At 43.2% G+C, this 26162-nt stretch overlaps 1 protein-coding gene across 8 annotated transcripts in view; it reads left to right on the forward strand.

Moving 5' to 3' along the window:
* The window catches only part of ITGB6 (integrin subunit beta 6), a 134785-nt gene that overhangs the window by 29460 nt on the left and 79163 nt on the right, over positions 1–26162 (forward strand). For 2 of the 8 annotated variants that reach the window (XM_072811132.1, XM_072811137.1), the window contains exons 2-5: positions 23503–23584; positions 24067–24119; positions 24640–24715; positions 25462–25541. In XM_072811132.1, coding sequence (XP_072667233.1) covers positions 24655–24715; positions 25462–25541 — 141 coding nt within the window. In that variant the 5' untranslated portion in view covers positions 23503–23584; positions 24067–24119; positions 24640–24654. Of the gene's footprint in view, positions 1–23502; positions 23585–24066; positions 24120–24304; positions 24533–24639; positions 24716–25461; positions 25542–26162 lie in introns of those variants that run through there. The other 6 variants (XM_072811133.1, XM_072811138.1, XM_072811134.1 and 3 more) reach the window with 5 other exon arrangements.

The following is a 26162-nucleotide window of genomic DNA, read 5'->3' on the forward strand; positions in this document are numbered from 1 at the left end:
GGATCCCTGGGTGGCGCAGCGGTTTAGCGCCTGCCCTTGGCCCAGGGCGCGATCCTGGGGACCTGGGATGGAGTCCCGTGTCGGGCTCCCGGTGCATGGAGCCTGCTTCTCCCTCCTCCCGTGTCTCTGCCTCCCTCTCTCTCTCTCTCTTCTCTCTCTGTGTCTGTCATAAGTAAATAAATAAATTAAAAAAAAAAAAAAGCTCAGCCCGTCTTGCTGGGTCTTACATTTCAGCTCCTGTTCTCACCGGCTGGCCAAGAGGTGACTCGGCTTCTCTAGGGGAAGCTTCCCTGCTTTTAGGGCCGGAATCATGGTAGCCCCTCGTCCAGAGGTGCTACGTGCAAACCTCAGATGGCTGCTGACCTTTTTTTTTTTTTTTTTTTAAGATTTTATTTATCTATTCTTGCGAGACACAGAGAGAGAGGCAGAGATGTGGGCGGAGGGAGAGGCAGGCTCCTGCAGGGGCCCGACGTGGGGCTCATCCCGGGGCTCCAGGGTCACGCCCTGGGCCGAAGGCAGGTGCTCAGCCGCTGAGCCCCCCGCGAGCCCCGGCTGCTGACTGCAAGAGCCTTGTCTGCACACCTCAAGCAACCTAATGCTTCTGCTCAGGACCCTCTAAAGGCTCCCATGTCACTGCCCGGAGAGCCCAAGGGCCCCGAGGCCTCCAGGGCTCTGTGCTGGCGCCCCGGGTCCCGGGCCGCCGGGGGCTCCTGGTCCCTGGCGCACCGAGCAGCCTCACAAAACCTTTGCCCTGGGTCCCCTCCTGGGAGTCCCCTGGACCCCGCGCCAGGAGGGGCGGCGTCACCCCGTCAGGGACCACGCGGGGCGGAGCAGCCCACCAGTTTCTTCAGCCCCGTGGGGACGCGGTGGGTGACAGCAGCATCCCCGGCCCCCCCGGGCTCGCGGTCCGAGCGCCCCCGAGGCTCCTGCCCAGGCTGCAGCCGCGGCCCCGGGAGCGCGAGGACTCCGGGCGCCGGGCACAGCCAGGGCCTCGTCCCGGCCCCTTGACCCTGGGCCCCGACGTCCCCCGGCCCCGCCTGCCCCCGAAATTTCTGGAGCAGCTTCACCTGCGCTGGCCTTGTGCCCGGTGCCAGGGTTCGGAGGCCTCGGGCCTGGGCGCGGAGCCGAGGACCCGGGGCCGCCACCCTCCTGGCCTTGTTCAGCCCCCGGCACTTCCCTCCGCAGAAGGAGAGAGAAGGCGCTGGTGCGTGTGTTTCCAGCACAGCGTAGACCCCAGACGTGCAGACGGACATCGCAGCGGCGGCCCGTGCAGGAGGCCGGGGCGTCCAGGGACCAAGGGAGCCGTGTGGAGGCCGCCCTCCTGACACACCCGCCACCTCCCAGAACACTGCCGCCGCGAGCAGGCCAACCCACAGCGTCAGTGATGTGGGTCGTGCCCCCCCGGTTAACACCGTCCTGCCGCGGCCGGCACATCGCGGGGGTCGCTAAACCTCGGCTGGTTGGACTCACGAGGCTCCTCACCCTCAGGAGCGCACGAGCGGTCCGGCCCTCCCACGGTCCCGGGTGCCTGCAGACCATCCCCCCGCCTCTCTCTCTTAAGCCACAAGATCCGAGCAAGGAGGCCACCGTGAGTGGCAGGAGGGTCCCGCCTGGCTCCCAGAGCCCCCGCCCCCCGGGTCAGCCTGGTCATCTGGCCCAAAGCCAGGCGGCATGGAAGGAAGGCCCGTGGGGCAGAGGGGCAGGCCGGGTAGGCCCCGGCGTTTCCTTCTGTTCCAGTCCTTGCCGAAGGGCCAGCTGGAGTGTTTAGGTCACGCTTCCTGGAAGTGGGCAGGCAGCAGCGGGCCTGAGCTCCCCCTCCTCCCATTCCTCCACCGCACAGAGCACCACTTCTCCCTGAGGAGGCTTCGGGGCTGGAAGGCGGTGGTCAAGAGGCCAGACTGTTTGCATGGTTCTGTCTACTTTGCTTGAAGAAGAGCATTCCAGCTACGGCACTAAACAAAACCACACTATTCATGGATGACCAGGACTTGAAGTCTACTTCCTTCCCAAGTAAACAGACCAAACACCGGGAGTTCCCAGCAGATCCACTGCCTGCTGGCTCCCACCAGGCTTCCTCCTTCTCCAGGCCACCGGGCTACCCACCCCCTGGTGCGCCAGTCTCCCTGCCTGACGCTGCCAGGAGAAACTGAGTAGAGAAAGCCATCAGCTAAGGCTTGCAAAGTGGTTCTCAGGCTGCCAAGCCCTGAGCTCATGATGACAGATACAGGCTCCAGCAGTCGGTTGGGCCATCTCTGGCCCGAGGCCAGGCTGCATCACCTACTCCCTGGGCCTTCCACTCCGTGCCCAGGGGAGGGGGTGGGGTGGGAAGTGCAGTCTGCCAAGTGAGGACCTACCCTGAGACGTGAAGGGGAGAAGGCCATGGAAGGGAGCAAGGTAAGGAGACCCAAACCAAAGCAGACGTGAGAGCTGCCAGGACCAGGGAGTCAGAAAGGGCTCCAGCTCTGAGAGTGACTCCAATCACTGTCAGCTCCACTTTGGGCAAGTTACCTAATCCCTCTTAACACTTACGTTATTCACAAAAGGGAAGGGACAGTGTTTGCTTCTCTGTACCAGTCAGGGCCCCAGCAGGGGACAGAAATGACACCAGTTATCTCAACAGAAGGAACGAAAGCAAGAATTATCGACTGGGTACAGGCTGTCAACTAGGCAACAGAAAGGGTGGAAAGATACATCGAAGGTATCCCTGAGGTAGAAAATGTGGGAAGTAGCTACCACCCTTCGACTGGGAGAAAAAAGGAAGAACGGGAATTATTAAAACTCAGACAAGGAAGGCTCCCACAGGGCTGAGACTCAGCCGCCTGAGCAGGGGCCCTGCTGGGCTGGCACTGGGGGTCTGTGGGCGGGCGTGATGAGGCTGGTTCTGCACACTGCAGAAAGAGCAAACTGGATTCGACTATGCTACTGGAATGAGCGCCACTGCCAGGGTGTGGAGGAAGCAGACAAGAAGCAGCAGGTCCTCATCCCGCCCCCAACCTCACGGCTTCCCACTATTGGCCTGCTAGCAGAGCCTGACGTCAAGTAGCTGCCAAAGCCGAGATGGGGTTTGTGGACTCCCAGCTTCAGCACCACAGAGCTGGGTAGAGATGGCTGGGTCTGGAGCTCTGAGAAATTAAATTAACAAATGGCTCATTCATAGTTAGGATTAAATGAAAAAAAAATCATATAAAATGCTTAGCACAGTGCCAGGCACACACATGTGCTAAATAACATTACCATCATCATCATCATCATCGTCATTAAGATCGATAAATGGGTTTGGCATTTAGATGGAAGACAAGGCAGGGTCTATCTGTGGTGGGCTGATTGTGAGACCAGAGATTAATTTCTGGATTCCTTTTTGGAAGATCGCTGATTACAGATCACAAGTGTGATCTCAAATCGTAGGAAGTCTATAAATTAGTCATGTGAATTTGACTCTAAAATGTCCGTCCCTTTTCATCCCTATGACCCTGCACTACATCAGATCCTCTTCACCTCTAGCCCAGGTTCACCAGTCCTTTTCTCCCACCTCCAGAGCACCTAAATCACTACTCTAAGCCCATTGGTCATTTCTACTAACTGCCTTCAACTCAATAGGATCCCATTGCCTGTGGAGTAAAAACTAAGTTCCTATGACTAACATTAGCACACTCAATGATCTGGTTTGGGAGCCCCAGAAATGCAACCTTCTATTGGATCTAGCACCACCCTCCCCATACTAGGGTCAAGTTAGAAAAATGAGGAGTGAGAAGAAAGTCTGGCCAGGCCTGATACTTAAGGAGTCTCCCTTTGGATGTCCTAATGTCAGCTCTAATTCAGAATGTCAAGAACAGGATTAATATCCCTGTGCTTCTCACCTACCTTTAAACGTTTAATAAGTTCCTCATCACGGCTGAGGTAACGTCCTAATGCCCTGAGCTCATGAAGTACTGCTCTCCTCTTCTTCATTAAGTTAGCGACTCCCTTTTCCCTCTTTGTTCTCTACAATAGAATCTTCTCTCACAGTTATCAGCTGTATCAGTCAGCTAAGGCTAAAATAAGCTGCAGTAACAAATAACTCCAAAATCTCCGTGGGTTCCATTGACAGCGTTTATTTCTTACATATGTTAAATGTTGGCTCTGGGTGAATAGCGGCTCCACTCTACTCCCTTTTCACTCCAGGCTCTAGGCTTATGAAGCAGCTCCTTTGAGGAATACTACTAGTTTTTAGTTTCACGGCAGAGGGAAAAGAAAACATAGTGACCTCACAGTAACTCTTAAAGCTTCTGCTTGGAAGTACCATGTATCACTTCCACTCATATTTCATTGGCCAAAGGCCACAGGCTTCCTCACAGTTCAGTAGGAAGAGATTTGATATTCATTAAATTGGGGCCACTGCAAGTCATGGGGCCAAGCTTCACATCAGCGGTCATGAATGTACAAAATGAATATTTTGATCAACAAAATAATCTATTATCCCCTCTTAGCCAAGGATCCTATCACCTCACACCTAGATTGCTAAATCTCAGGGGATGATGAGTCTCAATATAAATCTGGCCCCAATAGAAGTGGTCCCTTTTGCATCTCCCTGCTTCCAGTGTCTCAATATTATATCTGGTAATATTATGCTGCCATTATGTTATTTCCTAAATGCTATTATCCTCTTGTTGTTCCCTGCTCAGAACTTGCAGCAGATTCCTATTGCCAAGGAATTCAAAGCTGAATTCTGCAGTCTAGTGTTCAAGGCATGCAGCAAAGGGTCTTCCCTTTAATGTCCAACTGTATCCAAGTCCAGGAACAGATCCAGCCAGGAGTCTGATGCTTTTCTACACAACTACTCCAAAATTTTGCTTGTGGTATTAATCTGGCTCATGCTTCTTGTCCGTGCGCCACTCTCTTTTCCAATAAGTTTACGTCCTCCAATTTCCTTAAGAGTTGTCTCAAATTTCATCTTCGAAAACAATGTCCTTGAATAAATCCTCTCCACTCCTTATACTGTTCAAAATTCAGAATTACAGCTCTATGCTCTGTTTTTATTTTCTGTGTCTGGAATCACTGTAAATTGCTGTGGGAAAAGATATTGGGGATTTTCTACTCCACGCACACCACCTCCCCTGAATTTAGGCACGAGGAAATTGAGACTCAGGAAAAGAATGAAAGGAAAAGTCACTAATTTGATGAGAGGGTGAATGGGGACGGGGACTAAGTCTCCCAACCAACCCCTTGTTACTATTCTTTGCCTACATCGATTTGTCTCTTTTAATTTATATCTATTTCTCCAATTAGATGATAATCTATTTTAGGGTGGGGATGCCTCATTATATTATCCATTTTGCAAGACCCTTGATATATATTAACAACAACCTTGCATAGTAGCAATTATTCTTATTTTACAAATGAGAAGACTAAGAGGTAGGTAAGTCAAGTTGTGGGCCCAAAAAACCAGTAAATGACAAAACCAGGGTTTATTGAATGCCTACTGTATGTTTGAAATTGTGCTAGTTCTCATTTAAAGGAGATTAAAATACAATTAACTTAAAAGATAAATGTCTCCACTTCAACATAGTTCCTAATACATCCTAAATGAGTAATATATTCAGGACTATAAAATTTGTGGAGGACAGACATGGTGGCCAAGGTATCAGGAAAGAGATTGGACTGGAGTTTGGCAATTAAGGATGCACAGAATATGCATAATCAAAGCAGACACGGTGGGTGGGTGTGGGTATTTCCAACAAGGATAAGGATGTCAGCAGAAACTGGTAAAAATGGATTTTTGAGAAATTGGGGAAAACTTGTTTTTCAGAAACAGTAGTTTTCATAGGAAAGTCACGTAGTATAAATTATAACAATAGATTGGGGCAAAGTTATGGAAGGCTTTGAACACTGGGTCAAGGTTTGGGGCTTTTATCCTTTAGTTATGGGGTATCACCAAAGATGGTTGACTTCTAAAAGTAGTGTTTTAGCCAGTGTGCAATATGTGAGTGATGGAAAAAGGGCTGGGAGAGGAAAGAGCAGTTAAAGACCACTTAGAGTAGATGAAAGAGCTCTTTAATCATCTACTTTTCAACTGAGAAGCCTGGCATGGGGGTGGGCAGGTTTTAGGGGGTGGTTGAAATCATATCATTGACATGAAATTATTGCTGTTGTTTGTCAGGGGAGTGTGGGAGGGAACTGGATAAGTAAAGTATAGATTTTTTAAGTTGCTTGTCCAAAAGCAGATAGTCTTGTTTCCATGAAAACGTGCATGGATTGAGCTCCCTGCTCAGTGAGGAGCCTGCTTCTCCCTCTGTCTCTCTGCCCCCAACTTGTGCTTGCACTCTCTCTCTAGTGCTATCTCTCTCAAATAAACAAGTAAAATCTTGAAAGAAAGTAGAAAGAAAAAAAAGAAAGAAAGAAAGAAAGAAAGAAAGAAAGAAAGAAAGAAAGAAAGAAAGAAAGAAAGAAAGAAAGAAAGGAAGTTGAGGGCACAAAAGCTAATCCAATACTTTCTTGAGATGGGGGGGGGAGGGAGAGCCTGTTCCCAGAGAGTTAGGAAGCTTTATACCCCCAATTCCATCTTCACTTTACATGGTCTTCAGTGCTATGCTTCTAGTGTGTTGTTGTTGTTTTCATTTTGCTCTTTTCTTTCATAAGTAAATTCAGAGTTCAGTGAGCGCCCAGGTGAGGCTAAATGTGTGCTGTTTCCAACCTAATGGCTTCCAAGCTTATATTTCTTCTTTACATAATCACCAACAGTTTTTCTTCCTATACAATTATTTGAAAAAAGCAAAATGAACCAAATTTATTTAATAAAATACTCAATTTGCCTGAACTTCAATAAATGAAGATGGCTCTACTCCCCAAATGGAAATATGGGCCACATGGAAGGAGCAATGTACAACAGCTTTAATTTAAAATGTTAATTCATCATGGCATGCCAGAGTGGCTTTCTCCATTAAGTGACCAACTCTGGTTTTGGCTTAGGTCACAATCTCAGGGTCATTAGATCAAGCCCTATGCCGGGCTCTGAACTCAGTAGAGAATTTGTTTGAGATTCTCTCTCTCTTCCTTTGCCCCTCCCCATACTTGTGTGTGTGTGCTCTCTCTCTCTCTCTCTCAAATAAATAAAATAAAATAAAATAAAATAAAATAAAATAAAATAAAATAAAATGTTAATTCATCAACTGGTATATGGAAATTCAACTGTGAATCACTACAGGTAGTTTACTGATATCAAGCCTACAATGAGTATGTAAAAAAAACTATGGATTGAATAAAAGTTGGATTTATGACCTATGCATAACTCAGTACTTTAATCATTTACATAAAACTTTCTTTAAGAACTTTTTATTTTTAACTCTAGAATCATTGATGGGACTCCTTTCTGACCTTCCTCCAAAATCAGAGTCTTTCTTAACTTTGGGATTCAGAGAGCTCTGGAAGTACTGGCCTAAAGAACATCAATGGTAGTCAAAACATAACTCCCAAACACTAGACCTTAGTTTGGAAACCCCAAATCATGCTCATTTCACCTTCCACAGGGCCAACTTGCACTTTTAGTTGGATGACCCAGGAACAATTATGTGGTCTACATCTATATATCTGATGTTTCAATCTCATTTCAGGGATAAGAGGTTGAAGAAAATTTCAGTGGATTTTGGAAGGCCTAGAAAAACAGTCTTCAACCTGCACAGCTAGTGCCTTTCGTCACTTAGGGGTTCTGAACTTTTTCTGTATGGCAGGGACCCCTTTGGCAGTTTAATGAAGCCCAAGGATCCCTTTGCAGAAAAAATATTTTTAAATTCCTAAGCTAAAATATATATAATTAGAAAGAAAGCCAATTATATTGAAACATGGTTATTAAAATACCAAAAAACAAATTTATGGTATAGTAACACATGCACCTCTTTTTTAAAACCTTACATGCCAAGGCCCAGAAGCAGGTCTAAGGGCTACTATGATTTTGACACAATAATCATTTTGACATCATTTTGCATATCTGCTACCACTATAAAGTGATATGAAAAATATGTGTGATTTCTCTTGCTGAGAGTTAACGGGTACTGCTAATATGACAGTGGTTTGCTGTCTACATTTATAATGGAAGGAAATGTTTAATTTTAATCTGGGAATAGTGCAAATTTTTTTTTCCATTTTAAGGTCGCAGATCCTCCCCCCTTAACTTCTGTTAGCAGGGAGACCTCAGTTAAGAACACGTATATTGAAGGATTATTTCTAAGTAAAACATAAACTATCAGAGATTATACGGATCCGTATTCATGCAGTATGAAGGTGACCCCACTGTCATGCTGGGAAGGTGTCCACGGAGCTTGCCCACCACTGTAACTAGCACCTAGCATCATGTCACCCAGAGCAGATGTTTGGTGCGTATTGGTCGATTGTATGAAGACAGGGTTGGAGAGACGATAGAGGGAGATTGGACTTGACTCACTAAAGGTCCTTTCTGTCCTAATGTTCTGAGACTCTACGGCTTTCTGACAAATGCAGAAGGAATTTTCCTGAAGCCAGCTCAGAGGGTTGTGGCCGCCAGGAAGTGACCGCAGGAGACAGTGTGGGGAGTGGGTGGAACAGAAATGCAGAGCAGAGGGGGTGAAGTGGGATGGGTGTTGAAAACTCGGCAGTGAGCCTTAACTCCATCCCTGAGATAAAGATCCAGATCAGAATGGGGCGGCCACATCCAGTGACCACAGAGGGTAACCAAAGGGCAGAGAAACAGCTGAGGCTGCCCAGCTGTTTTTTTTCTGCTGTATGTCTATCAGCACGGGCAATGGACAGGAAATTTATTCATCAAGATTCTGGCTCATAATTCTCTTGATGAGGAAATTATTTGTAAGCCTAAAGTCTTTTTGTGTTTCTGACAAGAGTCATTAGCTAAAAGTGTTGATTGAGGCTGCCCCCTCCGCCCTCCCCCCTTGAAAGAAAGAAAGCTGAACTCACACAGTCTTTTGAAGTTCCTGGCAGGACCAAGTGTTAGAAACTAAGACAACCATGATGTCAAGCAATTGTTAGGGTCAGTAATGGTTGTAAACCAGACACAGATGAATGCATTTATTTCAATTGAGACTTTTACCCAATTTAACACTTGCATGTCGGGGCCTCATGTTATACAAAAGAATAATAAAAATGGCTATTACTTTTAAAGTATGCCTACCATGTGTCAGGTATCATATGTAATTTTGTAATGCTCACAACCCTGCGTGCCTTCCCAGCCCCTGTAGTGCATTAAATGGTGGCTGCACCAGAAGATGGGTCTACTTAGAGTCTGTGAATGTGATCTTATTTGGAAAAGAGCTTTTGCAGAGAAGTTAAGGATCTTGGGATGAGATCATCCTGGACAAATTCTGGTGGGCCCTAAATCAATGACAAGTGTCCTTACAAGAAGAGGGGATGATACAGACAGAGGAGAACACAGAGGAGAAAGCTGCGTGCAGAGGAGGTGTGGGAGCGGTGAGTCACTAACTCAAGGAAGGCCAAGGAGTGCTGTCAGCTACCACAAGCTAGGAGAGAATTGCGGAACGGATTCTCCCTCAAAGCCTCCAGAAGTCAACCCTACCAACACCTTGATATCAGATTTCTGGTTCCCTGTGAAATCTGTGAGGAAATAAATTCCTATTGTTTCCAGCTACCTGGTTTCCTCTAGGATCTACTCAAGGCTCTGAGAATCGGGGACTATTGCTCTCCTGTTGAAAACTGTCCATGCAACTGTGGCCAGTCACTAACTAGCTAGGACCTGGGTCAGGTATGCCTACCCCTCTGCTGCCTGACCAGACACATAACTAAGTAATTCAAGTTGAAATAATCCTATTAGGGTAACAATAATTCAGTGCAAGGGTTAATCCCATGACTGGAATCAGACTGCCCGGGTTTGAGGCCAACTTTTCCACTTAGTAACTATGAGACCACAGGCAAGGTATTTTACCTCTCACTGTGCCACATTTTTTTTTTTCTTTCATATAATGGGGAGAACTCAAGAGCCTAAAGAGATATAACAACAGGTTTGATGTGGTTTCCTGTATGTGGTTCTTGAACAGAAAGAGGACATTAAGTAAAACTTCAGTAAATCTGAATAAAATATGGACTTCAGATTATAATAATGTATTAATATGGGTTTATTATTGTAACAAATGCATCCATAATAATTTAAGATGTTACTGATAGAGAATGCCTGGGTGTGAGGCATATGGGAACCCTCTGAACTAATCAATCTAAACTGTTCTAAAATATCAAATTAAATTAAATTAGTTTTTTAAAATGGGAGAACATCAGTACCTTACCTCAGAGTGTGAAACAAGATTTAGAACAGTGCCTGGCACATTGTAAGGGCCATTGTTTGCTATTATTGTTTTAAAATTAGTATCAAGACCATGGTAATTATGTTTTCTGTGTTCCATGTAACAGGCTAAATATTTTTTTTCAAAACTAATATGGTGCTATATCATAGAGGAAACTTGTCTAGTTTTGTCTCACTCCAAAGCTGGGTGAAGCCAATAAAGTCACTAAACATTCTCTTATACCTCAGTATTTCTTGGTTTTTAGATTGTGAAACTGATTTCTGAGAACCATGCTACTACCTGCATGCAGTTCAAATGAACAATCTAGCTTGTTTATCTGAGAACAAGAAAAAAAAAATACCTGCAAATATAGCTTTGAAACGTGTCTTCATGTGTTAAAAAAATCTGTTACTGGCTTCCATGTTTTAAAAGCACTATATCACATTTTACCCTTTTCTTGGAAAATCAAGCAGACCGAGTTATAGGGACTCTTCCTTTGCTATGTTGACACCCCACAGGGTAGACAAATTATTCATTTCTTATATGTTTGTGTAGATTCTCATCCTAATGAAAGAACATTTTTAAAAATTTTTTATTTTATTTTATTTATTCATGACAGACACAGAGAGAGAAAGAGGGAGAGGCAGAGACACAGGCAGAGGGAGAAGCAGGCTCCAGGGATCACACCCCAGGCTGAAGGTGGCGCTAAACCGCTGGGCTACCGGGGCTGCCCAAGAACAACGTTTTTATTGCTAAAGAATGACATAAAACTGACCACTGTAAGAAGTGAGGTTTCCTAGGAGAATAATGGTGTCAAGTAAGGACAACCAGATTCAAGCAGATCATTCCCACCTCACCTGAAGCCCCATATCCTAAGGGTCTGAGATAGTTGGAAGGACAGCAAGTTTGGAACAAAATGTTGCATACTTTCTCACCTGAAGCAATGCTTCCTACCCAAAGAAGAAAATGCTGTTGTCTTAAAGGGAACTACTCTTCTAGACCTTCACGCAAGACAGGCTGATGGGTACGGAGACGAGAGCTTGAGGATGGAATGCTGTACGAACAAGAAATCCGCAAAGGGTGGACACAAGCCATACCGGGGGTCCTCTGTGTCATAGAGAAGTAAGGTGCAGTGTTTCACAAGGGAAACCAGACTAGGTCGTTCGGTACAAAGAATACTTTAAATTACCAAGGCCAAGGCCTGGGTCTGAGTTTAGAGATTTATGAGTTGTCACTAACCCCATGTTCTTTACCTGAACTATCATCTAAATGGACTTGCTCTTTGGACTCCCCTGAGAAAGAGAATTTTCTCCAGGAAAACCCATCTTGAAAGGTCTTTGAATTAGATGATGCATTCAAAATGCAGCAGGAAGCAAATTCACACCTGGATTTTCTCTGGAAATCTGGCTACAATTTTTAAGTTTGATTCTGGGTCTCCCTGACAGCAGCCTAGGTAAAATTTCAAAAAACTTTGAATATCGCCATTCTTTCTTCTAGCATTTCTGAAACTATTAGTGGAAATGGATCTAGGAATGCTAATAAGTACATGAAGAAAAAAACTTTCCCTAAGCAAATCATTTTTTTGTTTAATTGGTTTTTAAATTGTTAAACAAAGGTAAGCAATTTTCTTCGCTGTGGGGCACCTTAAAGTGTTTAATAGGGTAATGAGCATTGTGATTTCTGATACGGGAGATTTGATCCTCGTATTAACTAAACCATAGGAACATTTCACCATCAAGGCAAGCATTAACAGCTCTCTTCAGAACAGATTTTGGAAGATAATATTGATACATTATTATGATCTGAAGTCCATACTTTATTCAGTGCTCTTCCTGCAGTGACGCACAAAAAAATAAATCATTCTATTGGGTAACATTTAAATCCTGTCTTCCTAATCCTTGACTGCCTAAAGTTTAGACCCTAAGCCATTTCAAAATTAATTTACTCTGTGCAACAAATATCCAGTAATCCACCAAGGTCTGGACTGAGACCAGGGCCAACAATGGCCTTTTCCATGCTTTGGGGCGTTACTCTATTAATGCTCAAGATATCATAATTTTATCAATGTATAGAAATATTTGCCAAAAACCAAAAACTCTCTCAAAATATTTGCAACTAACACAAATTTTCTTCTATCAAAAAACTTTCATTATATGTGTTTTGGTTGGTACTTTAAAACTTTGAACTCCTTGATGAGAAGAAAATTATTCACTACTTGAAAAAATGTTTGAAACTGCTGTTGAGCCCTCTGCTACCCTAGACATCAGTAAAGACCCTGGTATACTCTCCTCGGCTGTCTGACCAGGGAAGGGACTATCTGCCAGCACAGCTTCACGCAGAGTAATTTTGAGACAACAGGTTGCAGGAGAGGCGTAGGTTTTCACTCTTCTTCAAAGTCCCTCAGCCTGACAGCTCACTGGAGACACATTTTGTCCGAAAGTCATCATGCCCAGCAATATATAGATTCATTGCTTCTGCTGTGTAAAAATCCAACATACCGTCTTTAATTCACATGCCAGCTAAATTTGCTTTTAAAGCTTTTAGGGGGATCCTTGGGTGGCTCAGCGGTTAGAGCCTGTCTTTGGCCCAGGGCGTGATCCTGGAGTCCCAGAATCGAGTCCCGCATCAGGCTCCCTGCATGGAGCCTGCTTCTCCCTCTGCCTGTGTCTCTCATGAATTTAAAAAAAAAAAAAAAAAAAAAAGCCTTTAAAAAAATTTTTATTTAAATTCAATTAATTAACATATAATGTATTATTGGTTTCAGAGGTAGAGGTCAGTGATTCATCAGTCTTGTATAACACCCAGTGCTTATTATGACACGTGCCCTCCTTAATGTCCATCACTCAGTTACCCCATCCCCCCCACAACTCCAGCCAGCAGCCCTCAGTTTGTTTCCTATGATTAAGAGTCTCTTATGGTTCGTCTCCCTCTCTGATTTCATCTTGTTTCATATTTTGCTCTCTTCCCCTATGATCCTCTGTTTTGTTTCTTAAATTCCGTATATGAGTGAGATCATGATAGTTGTCTTTCTCTGATTGACTTATTTCCCTTAGCATAATATCCTTTAGTTCCATCCACGTCGTTGCAAATGGAAGATTTCATTTCTTTTTTGATGGCTGAGTAGTAGTCCTATATATTTATATATGTATATTTATATATTTATTTATACATTATACATTATATATTTGTATATATAATATATATACATATATACAATGTATACAATATATAATGTTTATTGTATAAATATACATATATACATATATTATATATGTATATTTGTGTATATTATATGTATATATGTATATATTATATATGTATATGTATACAATATACATTATATATTTATATCTATCTATCTATCTATCTATCACATCTTCTTTATCTATTCATCTGTCAATGGACATCTGGGCTCTTTCCATAGTTTGGCTAGTGTGGACATTGCTGCTATAAACATTGGAGTGCAGGTGCTCCCTCGTGTCACTACATTTGCATCTTTGTGATAAATACCCAGTGGTGCAATTGCTGGGTCACAGGGTAGTTCTATTTTCAACTTTTTGAGGAACCTCCACACTGTTTTCCAGAGTGGCTGCACCAGCTTGCATTCCCACCAATAGTGTAAGAGGGTTCCCCTTTCTCTGCATCCTCACCAACACCTGTTATTTTCTAACTTGTTAATTTTAGCCATTCTGACTGGGGTGAGGTGGTATCTCATTGTGGTTCTGATTTGTATTTCCCTGATGACCAGTGATATTGAGCATTTTTCCATGTGTCTGTTGGCCATTTGTATTTCTTCTTTGGAGAAATGTCCATTCATGTCTTCTTCCCGCTTCTTGATTGGATTATTTGCTCTCTGGGTGTTGAATTTGAGTTCTTTATAGATTTTGGACACTAGCCCTTTATCTGATATCTTCTCCCATTTTGTGGGTTGCCTTTTGGTTTTGTTGACTGTTTCCTTTGCTGTGCAAAAGCTTTTTATCTTGATGATGTCCCAATATTACTACTAAAGGATTTTCTTCTTTCTCCTTTTCCATTTCCTCTTTTAAAAGATTATTTTATTTTATTTATCTGAGAGAGAGCAGAAGTTGGGGGGAGGAAGAAGGAGAAGCAGACTCTCAGTTGAGATGAAGTCCAATGTGGGGCTCTATTTCAAAACCCTGGAATTGTACCAAAGGCAGCTGCTTAACCAACTGAGCCACTCAGGGGCCCTTCCTTTTCCAATTCTTGAGACATTACCAGGTTAATGACATTTTGAATACCTTGCTAGAGTGATTTATTGGTTAGTCTTGTCAATGGTTAGAGCATTTGATGATGCTCAATCCCTCTTCCTATTTGACTTTGCATAAACTTACTGGTAGGATTCAGTGAGTAGGTATCAGCAACAATCAGAAAAATCCATAAAATGGGAGGTGAAAGTAAATCCTCCATGGATCTCCTCAAGGAGATCCTTAAACATAATCCTTGGTGACCATTTCTCCCAGCTTTTTAGAAAATAAAAATCTTCTCTACTGTTGCAGCTGCATAAATTACATCTTCAAGGTCAAAAGAAGTCTGAAATGCTTTCACTTTGCAAGAAGTTTTAAAAATTAAGATATGCCCTTCTTACAGTGGCCTCACAAGGAATGTATTTTTAAAAACTCAGGGTAGATTCTTTTCCTATTGAAACTCACCCCAATTGTTTACCTGTGCAGCTAGAGAGGACTGTGGGACCGTGGGGATTTTCCAGGCTTTCTTTTGCTCCTCAAATGCCAGGTCGTGGGGAATTCAAGAACAGAGATGCCAGCTAATTGGATTTTCACCAGCTGAAGGAACGTTTACAATACAAGTGTGTAGACAGTCTCACCATGGAACACTTGCTTGCATAGTTCTGATCCTTCCTGTTCTACCAAAGAACACCTTCTGCACAGTTATGATTCCACATGACTCCACAGGTTATTAGAGCCAACTAGAACTGACTGTGACTCTTACTGGGGACAGACATTATCTGATATCTCTATGACATGTGGAGAAACCTATTGATGATGGTGGGGTTAGCAAGTAGAGACCTCCATTATTCTTGATGTCTTCCTTCAGCCCTTGATTTCTCTCCTTCCCTACATGAATCCCATTTGTAAATCCTGTGTATCGTGAAAGTATGTCCAGAATCTAATCACTTCTCCCTACATTCCTTGTCTGCACTTTCATCATCTCTGGCCTCAACTACTGAAGTAGCCTCTGATAGGTCTCCCTGCTTCCATCCTTGTCTGCTTACAGTGAACCTCTCAAAACATAAGCTATGTCATGTCCCACAAAACCCCATAAAAACTTCCCTCCTTTCTTAGAATACAAATCCAGAGTCCCGCCCATGGCCTACAAGGCTCACCTGACAAGCTCCCCACTGCCCTTTGCCCCTCTGGTCTGTCCCCTATTATCTCCTCGTGCTCACAAACTTTGTCCAACCCAATCTCACCAGCCACCGTGTCTGTTCCCAAGTACTGCTGCCCAGGATCTTATACTTGATCTTCCTCGGAGAGCCATGTGTCTCCTTCGTTTACTTCCCTAGGGTGTTGCCTCATGCCATCTTATCAGAGACTTCTCTGGCCGGCCCACCTCAGTCATTTTCTGACCTCTTACCATTCTTCATTTTTCTTAGCGTGTATCACTGCTTGACATCTTTGTGGGTTTATTGTCCATCTCTCCCAGGAATGTAAGCTCCATAAGGGAGAGACTTTGTCAGTTTTAATCAATGCTGTATTTCCAGAACAGTGCTTGGAACACAGTAGGATCTAAATAGATATTTGCTGAATGAGTAAGTGAATGAATGAATGAATGAATGAATGAATGAATGAATCAGAGTCAATTTTTACCAGTAATGCCACTGCCCATTGCAGCCCCAGAAATAAGACATGGTGCTCATCAGAAAAAAATAGTTCCTTAAAACCATGGAATCCTAACCTCTGGTCAGACCATTTGAATTATCTTTTAAAAAGAAAAGAAAAACAAATGCTTAGCAGTTTTGCAAGCTGTGAATGAGCAAATCACTTTGCAGTCTGTGTGCTCACATGGACTTCTTGCCATGACGTACCATTTCCTTCATAGATAGGAAAATAGGGCCACAAAGAGAGCTCTTGGGTCCAGTTAGGATAAACTCATATTCACCAATATTTTATGAAAAATCTTATCTTTGGGATTTTTCTACAAACTAAAATGCAGAAGGAGCTCAGTTCTTTTAGACTTCAAAATAATTTCCCAAATCTGAAGTGAATGAGTCTTTCAGGCAGGTCTAACAGACAAGATGTACATCAGACTTGGCCCATAAGAACTACCTTCCTTTAACTGCAAGGTTGGGTGGAGAGCGACTGTATCTGGAGGACCAAATATAGTCCTGAGTTAATCCTGAATCATTTCCTGGCTACAGGACATGCCTGTGACCGCCCTCTCCTGGACTCAATGCCAGGCTTGGCTCCTACAAGCGGTGTCACCTTCCCCCAAAGGGGCAGGCAACACGCTTTGTTTCATTTGTTTTTTAAGTGATTTGTACCAGACTTCAATCAGAGAAAGAATAAAAAAGGATTGTGTGATCCAGGACCACATTTCTGTCTCATTTTTGGCAGTGAATCATCCACAAGATGAACAACAAAATAAACCGAAAGGGAGACAGCTGGATACAGAGCTAGAGCTGGAACACAGAGTCTAGAGATTGAGAGGCAGACATGTCTAAAGCTCCTTAGAGAATTTCACTGCTTGCTGACAGCTGCTTGATGATTCTATGAACATCTTTTATCTATCGGGAGGCAGCTTGCCTGGGGATGCTAAGCTCAGGTTGGAGGGAGCATTCCGTCTCCAAGGCTCTGCTGCCTGAGCAGCTAGCTCTGTGACACTGGGCAGTGTACAGAGCTTCTCATGCCTCAGTCTCCTCACCTGGTAAATGGAAATAAAACAGTTCCTACTCAAAGGAGTATTAGGAGAATGAAATAAGGCAATAAAATAATGCCAAATGTTTAACTGTGCCTGGCAAATGGGAAGAGCTCAATGTAACAGTAACTACAGTAAACATGAACCCTGAGAGAAATCAGGGTGGAGTTGGCCACTAAAGGGATGAAGGCTCAGCCCACGTCCCACCTGTGCAGGTGTCTGGGAGTAGCTGAGGGCTGCAGGCAGCTCCAAATGAGGACGGGAAGCCAGATAACCATCAGGAAGCATTTCCTGTGAACTGCCTAAGGAGATGTCAAGAAGAATGGGACTAGAATTTCCAAGTCTTCCATAGTTTGTCCTGTTTTTTTTTTCTTTCCTTCTCATTTTAACTAAATAGACACTTTCATGTCTAATTTATTTCCAATTCTGCATTCCGTTTCTTTTTTTCTAAGAGTATTTATTTATTTGAGAGAGAGAGAGAGAGAGAGAGAGCACATACATGTGAGCGAGGGGAGGGGGAGGGGGAGGGAGGGAGAGAATCTCAAGCTGACTCCCCACTGAGCACTGAGCCTCACGACCTGAGCCAAAATCAAGAGTTGGACCCTTAACTAACTGAGCCACCCAGGAGTGCCCCTGCATTCCTTTTCTTAAAGGGGGCACCCCAAATCATATAATCTTTAGGCCTTTCACAACTAGATTCACCCCAGAATGATATAATTAATCTTCACCATAATCTTGAAAAGTGGATATTATCACCATCTCTTAGACTAGGAAGTGCTCAGAGATCAATGTTATCCTCAACAATGCAGTGGGGCTGCTATTTGAACCCAGGTCTCACTACATACAAAATATAAATTCTTCCCACTTTACCCAACTTCCTCCCATCATGAGCATCATGAAGACTTCAAAAAGGGAGCTCCAGACCCAAATCCATGTCCACACAGCATCATTATTCACAATAGCCAAAAGGTACAAACAACTCAAATGGCCATGAACAGTTGAGCAAACAAAATGTGCTTTATCCACACAATGGAATATTATTTCTGAAAGAAAAATGAAATTCTAAAGCATGTGGGGAGCCTCATAAACATTATGCTAAATGAAGTAAGCTATACATAATAGGCTTTATGGTATAATTCTATTTATGGCAAGTTACCTCGAATAGTCAAATTCATAGAGATAGAAAGAATGAGTGGTGGTTGGCAGGGGCCAGGGACACAGGAAGTTATTGTTGAATGGGTACAAAGTTTCAGTTTCGGGTGATAAAAATTCTGGAGGACAGTGGTGAAAGTCACACAACAATGTGACATACTTAATGCCAACAGTTTACACTTAAAAACAGTTACAATGATAAATTTTATGTTATGTATATGTTACCACAATAGATAAAGTGAACTCCAGACTAGAATGTAGGGCCTAGGCCACAAAAACTTTCTCTAGCACTTAATATATTGTGAGCATTATTCACTTGGATGACAGGAGACTGGCCCATATCTTCTTTAAAAGAATTTTTTGGAAAGTCTTAAAGTATGGAGGTGTCATATTTGGAGTGGATACAAAGGTATCCGTACTTCCCAAATCCTACACATCCATAAGTCAGCCACACGATGCTGCAAACGACCTCCCCTGCAGTATAGCACACACACAGCCACATCAGGGCCAGAGCCTAAGACAAAGCATCCATTTCCACTCTCTTCTTTTAGCTACTCACTATGAAACATTTTCTTAGAAAGACAAGGAAAAGAAAAAAAAAGAAAAGAAAAGAAAGACAACTAGAGGTAGACTTGTTATTGGTACTTGAAATAAAGCTGGTAACAGCAAGACCATCCCCCAAACCAGCAGTCTTCACTAGTTCCCCAGGGTTTGAATTGGATACCAGCCAGTTCTGATACTCAGGAGTGTTTTGAGGTGCCCTGGGGCTCGCCAGCTAACATTCTCTGATGTTGGTGAGTGGCTATGTCAGGAGAGATCCAAGCCAATTACAGTGAGTCAGATGGGTTCACATGGCTTCCTGAAGCCAGGGCTCTGCTGAAGACAGCCCGTTGCTAAATCTCAGAAGCAAAGGCTCGTTGAAGGACAGAGTGCAGGAGGGATTCCCTGAGCTGTATTAGTCCACCGGCCCCCCAACTCAGACCCTTTGAAGAAGGTCAGACTCCTGGAGGGAGTCAGAGCTCCCAGGCTGGGGGGCGTGAGCAATCAGGACAGTATAATTCTATCTGTGAGTCTGACCAGCCTTTAAAAAAATGTACGTGGTATGATAGGACCTCGTGATCTTAAAGAATATAGACTCCCTTGACTTCCTACAAGTAATAGGAACTGGTTATAAGGATACACATTGCCCTAAAAGAGACAGGACTCTGGGAGACCCAGGAAGAGCCAGGCCTCAGAGAGATTCAATCTGGAAGGGCATTTGGGATCTGTAGCCTGGACCATGCTCCTTTCTTCTTGACAGAGTGAGTTTGCCAACTTGACTCTGGTGCCCTGTTCATGTGGCTCAGGGTCCCTTCTCTGCTACTTTGACTATGATACTCTCGATTCACCACCTCATCTGCTCATTATAGCTTTCTTCTGCCTTGGGCCTCTTCCTTCTTGAACCTCTCCATAGCTGCCAGTTTCCCCTGACGATCAATCCGCTCCTGACGCATCATGTTCCCTCCAACCTGGTGTACCTCCCTTCACAGGGGTACAGAGGATGGGTACTTTGCAGGAGGAGGTACCAGGCACCACATCTTCAGCAAGCAAGAATGTTTTCTCTATACCTTGCAGTCTGTTACAAATTTTTGGAGTGGTGCCAAGGTGAAAAGAGTGGATGGACGCTTTCTTGTAGCATTGTTTTGCTTGATATTTCCTCTTAAGTATTTTTTTCACCCTGCCTTTTAAGCTTTTCCTCAGCTGTCCTCATGACCCAAGCAAGGGACACCTTTTCCTTCTTCTAACTGCATTATGTAGTTTCCAGAAGCATTCATTGATTCACTTATCGATTTATTCAATATCTATGGAGTGCCTGCTTGTAGGAGGTGAACTTCTAGACAATAAAGACATAAAACTCATCCGTTTACTTGATGAATATTAACTGACTACCTGCAAAGCACCAGGCTTATGCTGTTGGCTGGGATTATGAAGACAACTAAGACACAGTCCCTGCCTGATAGGTAGTAAGAATTCAATAAATACTGGTTGAATAAGCAAGTGCCTTAAAGGAGCTCCCAGCCTCATGGGCAAAAGAAGCAAGTATTAGGCAATTAAAAGCAGGATGAGAAGGGTTGTCCTGGAGAAAGTCTGCAGGAAGAGGCCTGGAGAGACCACGACATCCTCCTGTGGGCACTGGTCTCCTCGGAGAACTGGCGGTGAGCTGAGGTAGCCAGTGAGAGGAATGAGGTGAAGGCAGGGGCCTCCGTGCAGCACTTAGGGCATGAGAAAAGGCCTGGAAGTAGGGGAGGGCATGGACATCGAGGGGCTGCAATTGGAGACAGGATAAATAAAGCAGGCAATTATGATTTTAAGAACTGGGAGGGAGGTCTATACGTGCTATGGTCCAGGGTCCTCAATTTAAACACGGGGCGAACTGAGCATCTAGAATTCCTCTAGGACCTAGCTGCTGATGCCTGCACCCAGTTGGCAGAGGGACAAGAAGATGGTCCTGACCTGGTGTATACAGCTCCCACTCATACTCTGTTGGCAAGAGCTAGTCTTTGGAATTCCTTCAACTGCAAGACAGGCTGGGAGAGGTAGTCTGACTGTGTTCCCAGGAAGAAGAGATTTTCAGTGGCAGCTAGAACCTTAGAAGTTTCTAGGAAGTGGTCACATCCAGAGTCGTGCAGCCAGCCATCCTTGATCCCAGCTCATCCGAAGCACCTGACAGTGGTTTGCCAGAGAGGTCAGCTGACACACAGACAACTTGGTGACCACAGCCACACTGGTCAGTCCAGGGTACTTCAGGTACGTTAGGCAGTCTTGTGGTGGTGTAAGATCTTATCTTCCAAAATGGCACTTGACAATTGCATGTTCAGCCTATAGAAAAAAGTGAATTTCAAGCAGAAAGTTGTCAAGAACTGTGAAGGGCTTGAGATTTTCCTTGCAGGCTAACAAGTTAGCTCATCACAGATTCATGGATGCTGATAGATACAGGAGGAGCCTAGGTCAGAGATAAAGGATTCTGTAATTCACAGCAATAGCAGGCACCAGAGGGACAGCATTTTCTTCCACCAGTTCCCCAAGGTCTACTCCCACAAGGTGACACAAAGAGGAAGAGGTGACACCTGCGTATGTGACGTCCTGTGTTAGAAGAAAGGAGCCCCGGGTTTAGGGTAACTGAATCCCTTATAATGGGCAATAAGGATGCTGCTCCTGTTCTGGAAGGTGACATGATCTCTGTCTTGCAAAACTGTAAGTAATGTGTTCTTAGCCCTACAGACAGACCATATCTCTGCCTTCAAAGGCTGTTCACTTTACAAACCTCCTTGAAAAGAGAATCTAGAACAAAGGCAGTCGTATCTCTGCTTGCAAGATGTGCAGAAATGTGAGAGCTACTTGAAGAACTGTCTCCAGGGATCCCTGGGTGGCGCAGCGGTTTGGCGCCTGCCTTTGGCCCAGGGCGCGATCCTGGAGACCCGGGATCGAATCCCACGTCGGGCTCCCGGTGCATGGAGCCTGCTTCTCCCTCCTCCTGTGTCTCTGCCTCTCTCTCTCTCTCTGTGTGTGTGTGCGACTATCATAAATAAATAAAAATTAAGAAAAAAAAGTTACTCTACTTTCAAAAAAAAAGGAACTGTCTCCAATAAAGAGGCTCATTTTCAGCCAGGAGTGTTCTTCAGACGGCAGCTTCCTCTACTGGACCCTCGTCGTCCTGACTTCTAGATATTGGCAGACCCCAGGGCTCGGTTGTCAGAGCTCCTCCTCCTTATCTACACTCCCTTCCTTGGAATCTCATTCAGCCTCTTATCTTTAAATCCATGTTGATGATCCCAAATTTACATTTGCACTTCCTCACTGCCCCTACTTCCAGACTCGGATATCATATTGCCTATGTGACATCTTCACTTAGTTATCTTCTAGAAGTCTTTAATCTTTTTTTTTTTTAAGATTTTATTTATTAATTCATGAGAGAAACAGAGAGAGAAGCAGAGACATACGCAGAGGGAGTAGCAGGCTCTTCGTGGGAAGCCCAACGTGGGATCCCGGGATCACGACCTGAGCAGAAGGTAGATACTCAACCATTGAGCCACCCAGCCGTCCCATTTTAGACTTTAGACTTCTTCTAGAAGTCTAGAGCATAACATATTTTTGAGTCCCATTCTCCACATGAAAACTGAGCTTGCCCCAGGGTAACCCCTCTTAGGAGAGAGTATTATATATTCAGTTGCTCAAGCCAAAAATTTCTTTCTTCCATATCCACACCAATATTCCATAAGCCTATTCTGTTTTCAAATTACAACCTGTATCTGACCACTGCTATCCTTCTACATCACCAACATCCTAGTCTCAACCACCTCATCTGTCCTAGACAACTGCCATAAATTTCTAATCGGCCTCCTACCTTCTAATCTTGCCCCATACATTCTAACCTCCATGGCAGCCAGAGTATTTCTTTTAAAATGTAAATTAAATAATATTATTCTGCTGTCAACCTTCCAATGATATTCCAAACACATTTAGAATACAATTCGAGGTCAAGACTACATACGCTCTGACCTCTGCGGCTAAATCTGACCTCATATGCTACCCTTCCCCTCCCTCCTTGCTCACTGTCTTTGAAAATGCTGAGCATGAAGCTGGCTCCGGGCTTTTGCACTTCGTTGCCCAAGTCAGGGCTCTTTCAGATGTCAACTGAGCAGAGAACTCATCCCTGGCAATCCTAAGTAAAATAACACACCCTCTCTATCCCTCTTTCCTTTTACCTAGCTTTATCATTTTTCTTCACTTTTATTACCACCTGATTTTAAGCAGTAGCTTAGAATATATGCTTCATGAGTTAAGAATTTGGCTTTGTTCGCTGACATATCCTCTGCTTCTAGAACAATACCTGGCACAGCATAGATGCACAATAAGAATCGGTTGAATGAATGAATGAATGAATGAATAACAGCTAATATGAGATACAAATATGGAGATGATATCAGGGGCACAGATATATTAGTGCCTCAATCTTTCGTCTTTAAGCTAAATCCACTGATTTCATACAACTGTATTTTTCTCCCAAAAGGCATATCTTTCAGCTCTTTAATAATTCTGGTTTCTCTCTCCAGGATTCTTTCCATGTTCTTTCATGTTCTTGTGTATGATGGAGTTCAAAATTGAACATAGCTTTCTGAGAAGAACCTGAGCAGTCTATAATTAGTTTTTCCTCTCTCCACAGGATTCGCATGCTTGTCTAGAAATACACCTTTAAAAGATAATCTCCCAGGACATATGCCCAGCCACAAAGAAGCCTGTCCAAGGTCAGAGAGTTTAGAGAGTAACAAAGCGAATATTTGATTCTTACCTGCTTTCAGGTTTTACAAATCCCCAAACACTCTCCTGAATACATTGAGAAAAATATATAATCAACCTCATGAATTTAGCCATAGATTGTATCTATTTTAAATTGGTGACTCTTCCTTTTAACAAGTAAGTACCTGCTGTGTGCCAGGCAGTGAGCTAGAGGCTGGGACAGGGAGAAGAGCCCTTGGTCCTTATCCAGAGGGATGCCGCACCCTAGGCACCACCGTGTCTGTTTCCATCGTTGTTGTTGTGAAATTATATAATCTGGCTCTAATTTCATTTTCATATGTTATATTTATTTCCAATATCACTTTTTAATTAAGAATTCTATACTCGCGGAAAAATACCTTTCACCCGGTTTGAAAGGCAAGGGAGCACAGTGTTTTGCTTTCCTTAGCCTGCCTTCTATTTTAATTATAAAATGATTTTTATTTTTCAGAGTTCATTTCAATTTTCTGCAAAGGATCTAACAATGGAATACAGAAATCTCAGGTATCTTCCTTTGGCTCATTTTTAAAACTCTCCTTACATATAACTTCTATGTTTGTATTTTATTTATCACCTTTACTGTTGCTATTAAATTAAAATTCTTTTAGGAACAACTTTAGATTATATTTCCATCCCTCTTTTGACATTTTACTGACCAATATTTTACTAAAGATATTAACTTTCTCTAGGGTGCAGAAAGACTAAGAGAACTTACACAAAAATTTCTACTGAATGAATATCCCCACCTTCTTGGTGATTGTACACCTGCCTTCCTTATAAGGAGAACAAGGAAGTAAATCATGTTGAAGTTGCTTTTAAACACAGCTTTCCTTCTTTACCTGTCCAGGTAGCCTGTTTTCATTTCAGTCTTAATGAAAACTTTTAAATTTACATCTCAAGTTTCTTTTCAAAGCAGTGTAAGTAGTCTTTAAAATTTTACACCTCAAGAAAGAAAGACTTTAACGATGTTCAGCTTTGGTCTTATAACGCTGAAGGTAATTCATTTTTTAATCTGTCTGCACAGCGAGAACTGAAACGAATGGGGATTGAACTGCTTTGCCTGTTCTTTCTATTTCTAGGAAGGAATGATCACGTACAAGGTAAGACCTAAGCTCTCCGATATATCGCTTTCATGGTATGCTTGACAAGCCTGTCATTTGGTTCAGAAACTAGATCTGAAGTCATTTTTTTATTTGATCTGTTCGATTGCTCTTTTGCCATTGACCGAACACTTTAACAAATTACAGGCAGAGGCAGGGCTGTTCCCACAGCAAATGCTCTAGGCTTCAGGTAAATAAATACAAAGGTTGCTTGGGCATCTTAATGAGGAGAATTAAACAGCTTTACTGCACAATAGGGCTCCTTAATACCTTAGTGACAACCATCTTGGTAACTTTTCTAGCTGTTCTATTGACAAGGTCTTCCACTCGTGAGAAAAAAGCTTGAGAAAGAAGAACTTATTTTAAAAATAAAAAAAATCATATGTTTCAGAGAGGAGCATTTTTTACTGGTTACTAGTTTTTAAAACTTAAAATGGGTGATAGTGAATGAGGATAATAAATATAATGAATGACCTTAAGTTTCTGAATGCTGAGATATTTTTATGTTTTAAGAAGAAAAAAAAAGAATGATCACTTTTGGATAAAAAGACACATGTTCCCAATGTGACAGATGTCAAATATGAACGTTTTAGTGAGTGGCTAACATTTTAAGGACTGATCTTTGAAAGTTAAAATCATCTCTGATGTTGCTTCGTTCAAGAACTTTAAGAACTGTATTTCTTTCTCGTAAATGAAATGCCTGAGAGTGTGCTGAACCCCTTGTGTCTTGCTGGGTTTAAACACAGGTGGCTGTGCCATGGGAGGTGCAGAAACCTGTGAAGACTGCTTACTCATTGGACCTCAGTGTGCCTGGTGTTCTCAGGAGGTAAACAGACAACCTCAATGTGTTTGTAGAAACTTCAGTTATGTGTATGTGTTGATTCCACCAGCAGTAGGTCTAATAGTGTCCTGCTCTCTGTGGGGAATAGGAGGGAAACACATTAAGAAAGGAAAAATGTAAGCATTAGAGGGTCACAGTGTCATTCATGCGATTACTTCCAAAAACAACTAGCGGAGGTAAACGAATGTCAAATCATTGTGTAAAATACCTAACTCGGGATCCTTTATTTAACTTGATTCCTCCTCTTACATTAAAGTCACTTCTAACTGGTTACATGTCAAATGCCAAGGTTCTGAGTAATCAGAGATCATGGAGATGGTATTTTTTGAAGCTAAATATACATTGGACTTCAATATCACAGTTGTAGTCCATCTGGAAACCAGGACCCATTGGGAACCACTGTTAGGTTCTAAGAGAAGTCTTCTAGGTTTGGGGAAAAACTTTACTGTTCAGACAGTATCCAGTTCTTTTAAAAATTAAGCTTTCATGAGCTTGGTGACTCCGTCCATACTGATGACAAAGCCCCAAACAGACATTCCTTATCTGATCAAACTGAAAAGTATGCAAAAGCAATATAAAGGGGTGGGGGGCACTTGTAACAAGGAA

The sequence above is a fragment of the Canis lupus genome, chromosome 34 (genome assembly GCF_048164855.1).
Source record: "Canis lupus baileyi chromosome 34, mCanLup2.hap1, whole genome shotgun sequence".
Classification (NCBI taxonomy): Eukaryota; Metazoa; Chordata; class Mammalia; order Carnivora; family Canidae; genus Canis; species Canis lupus.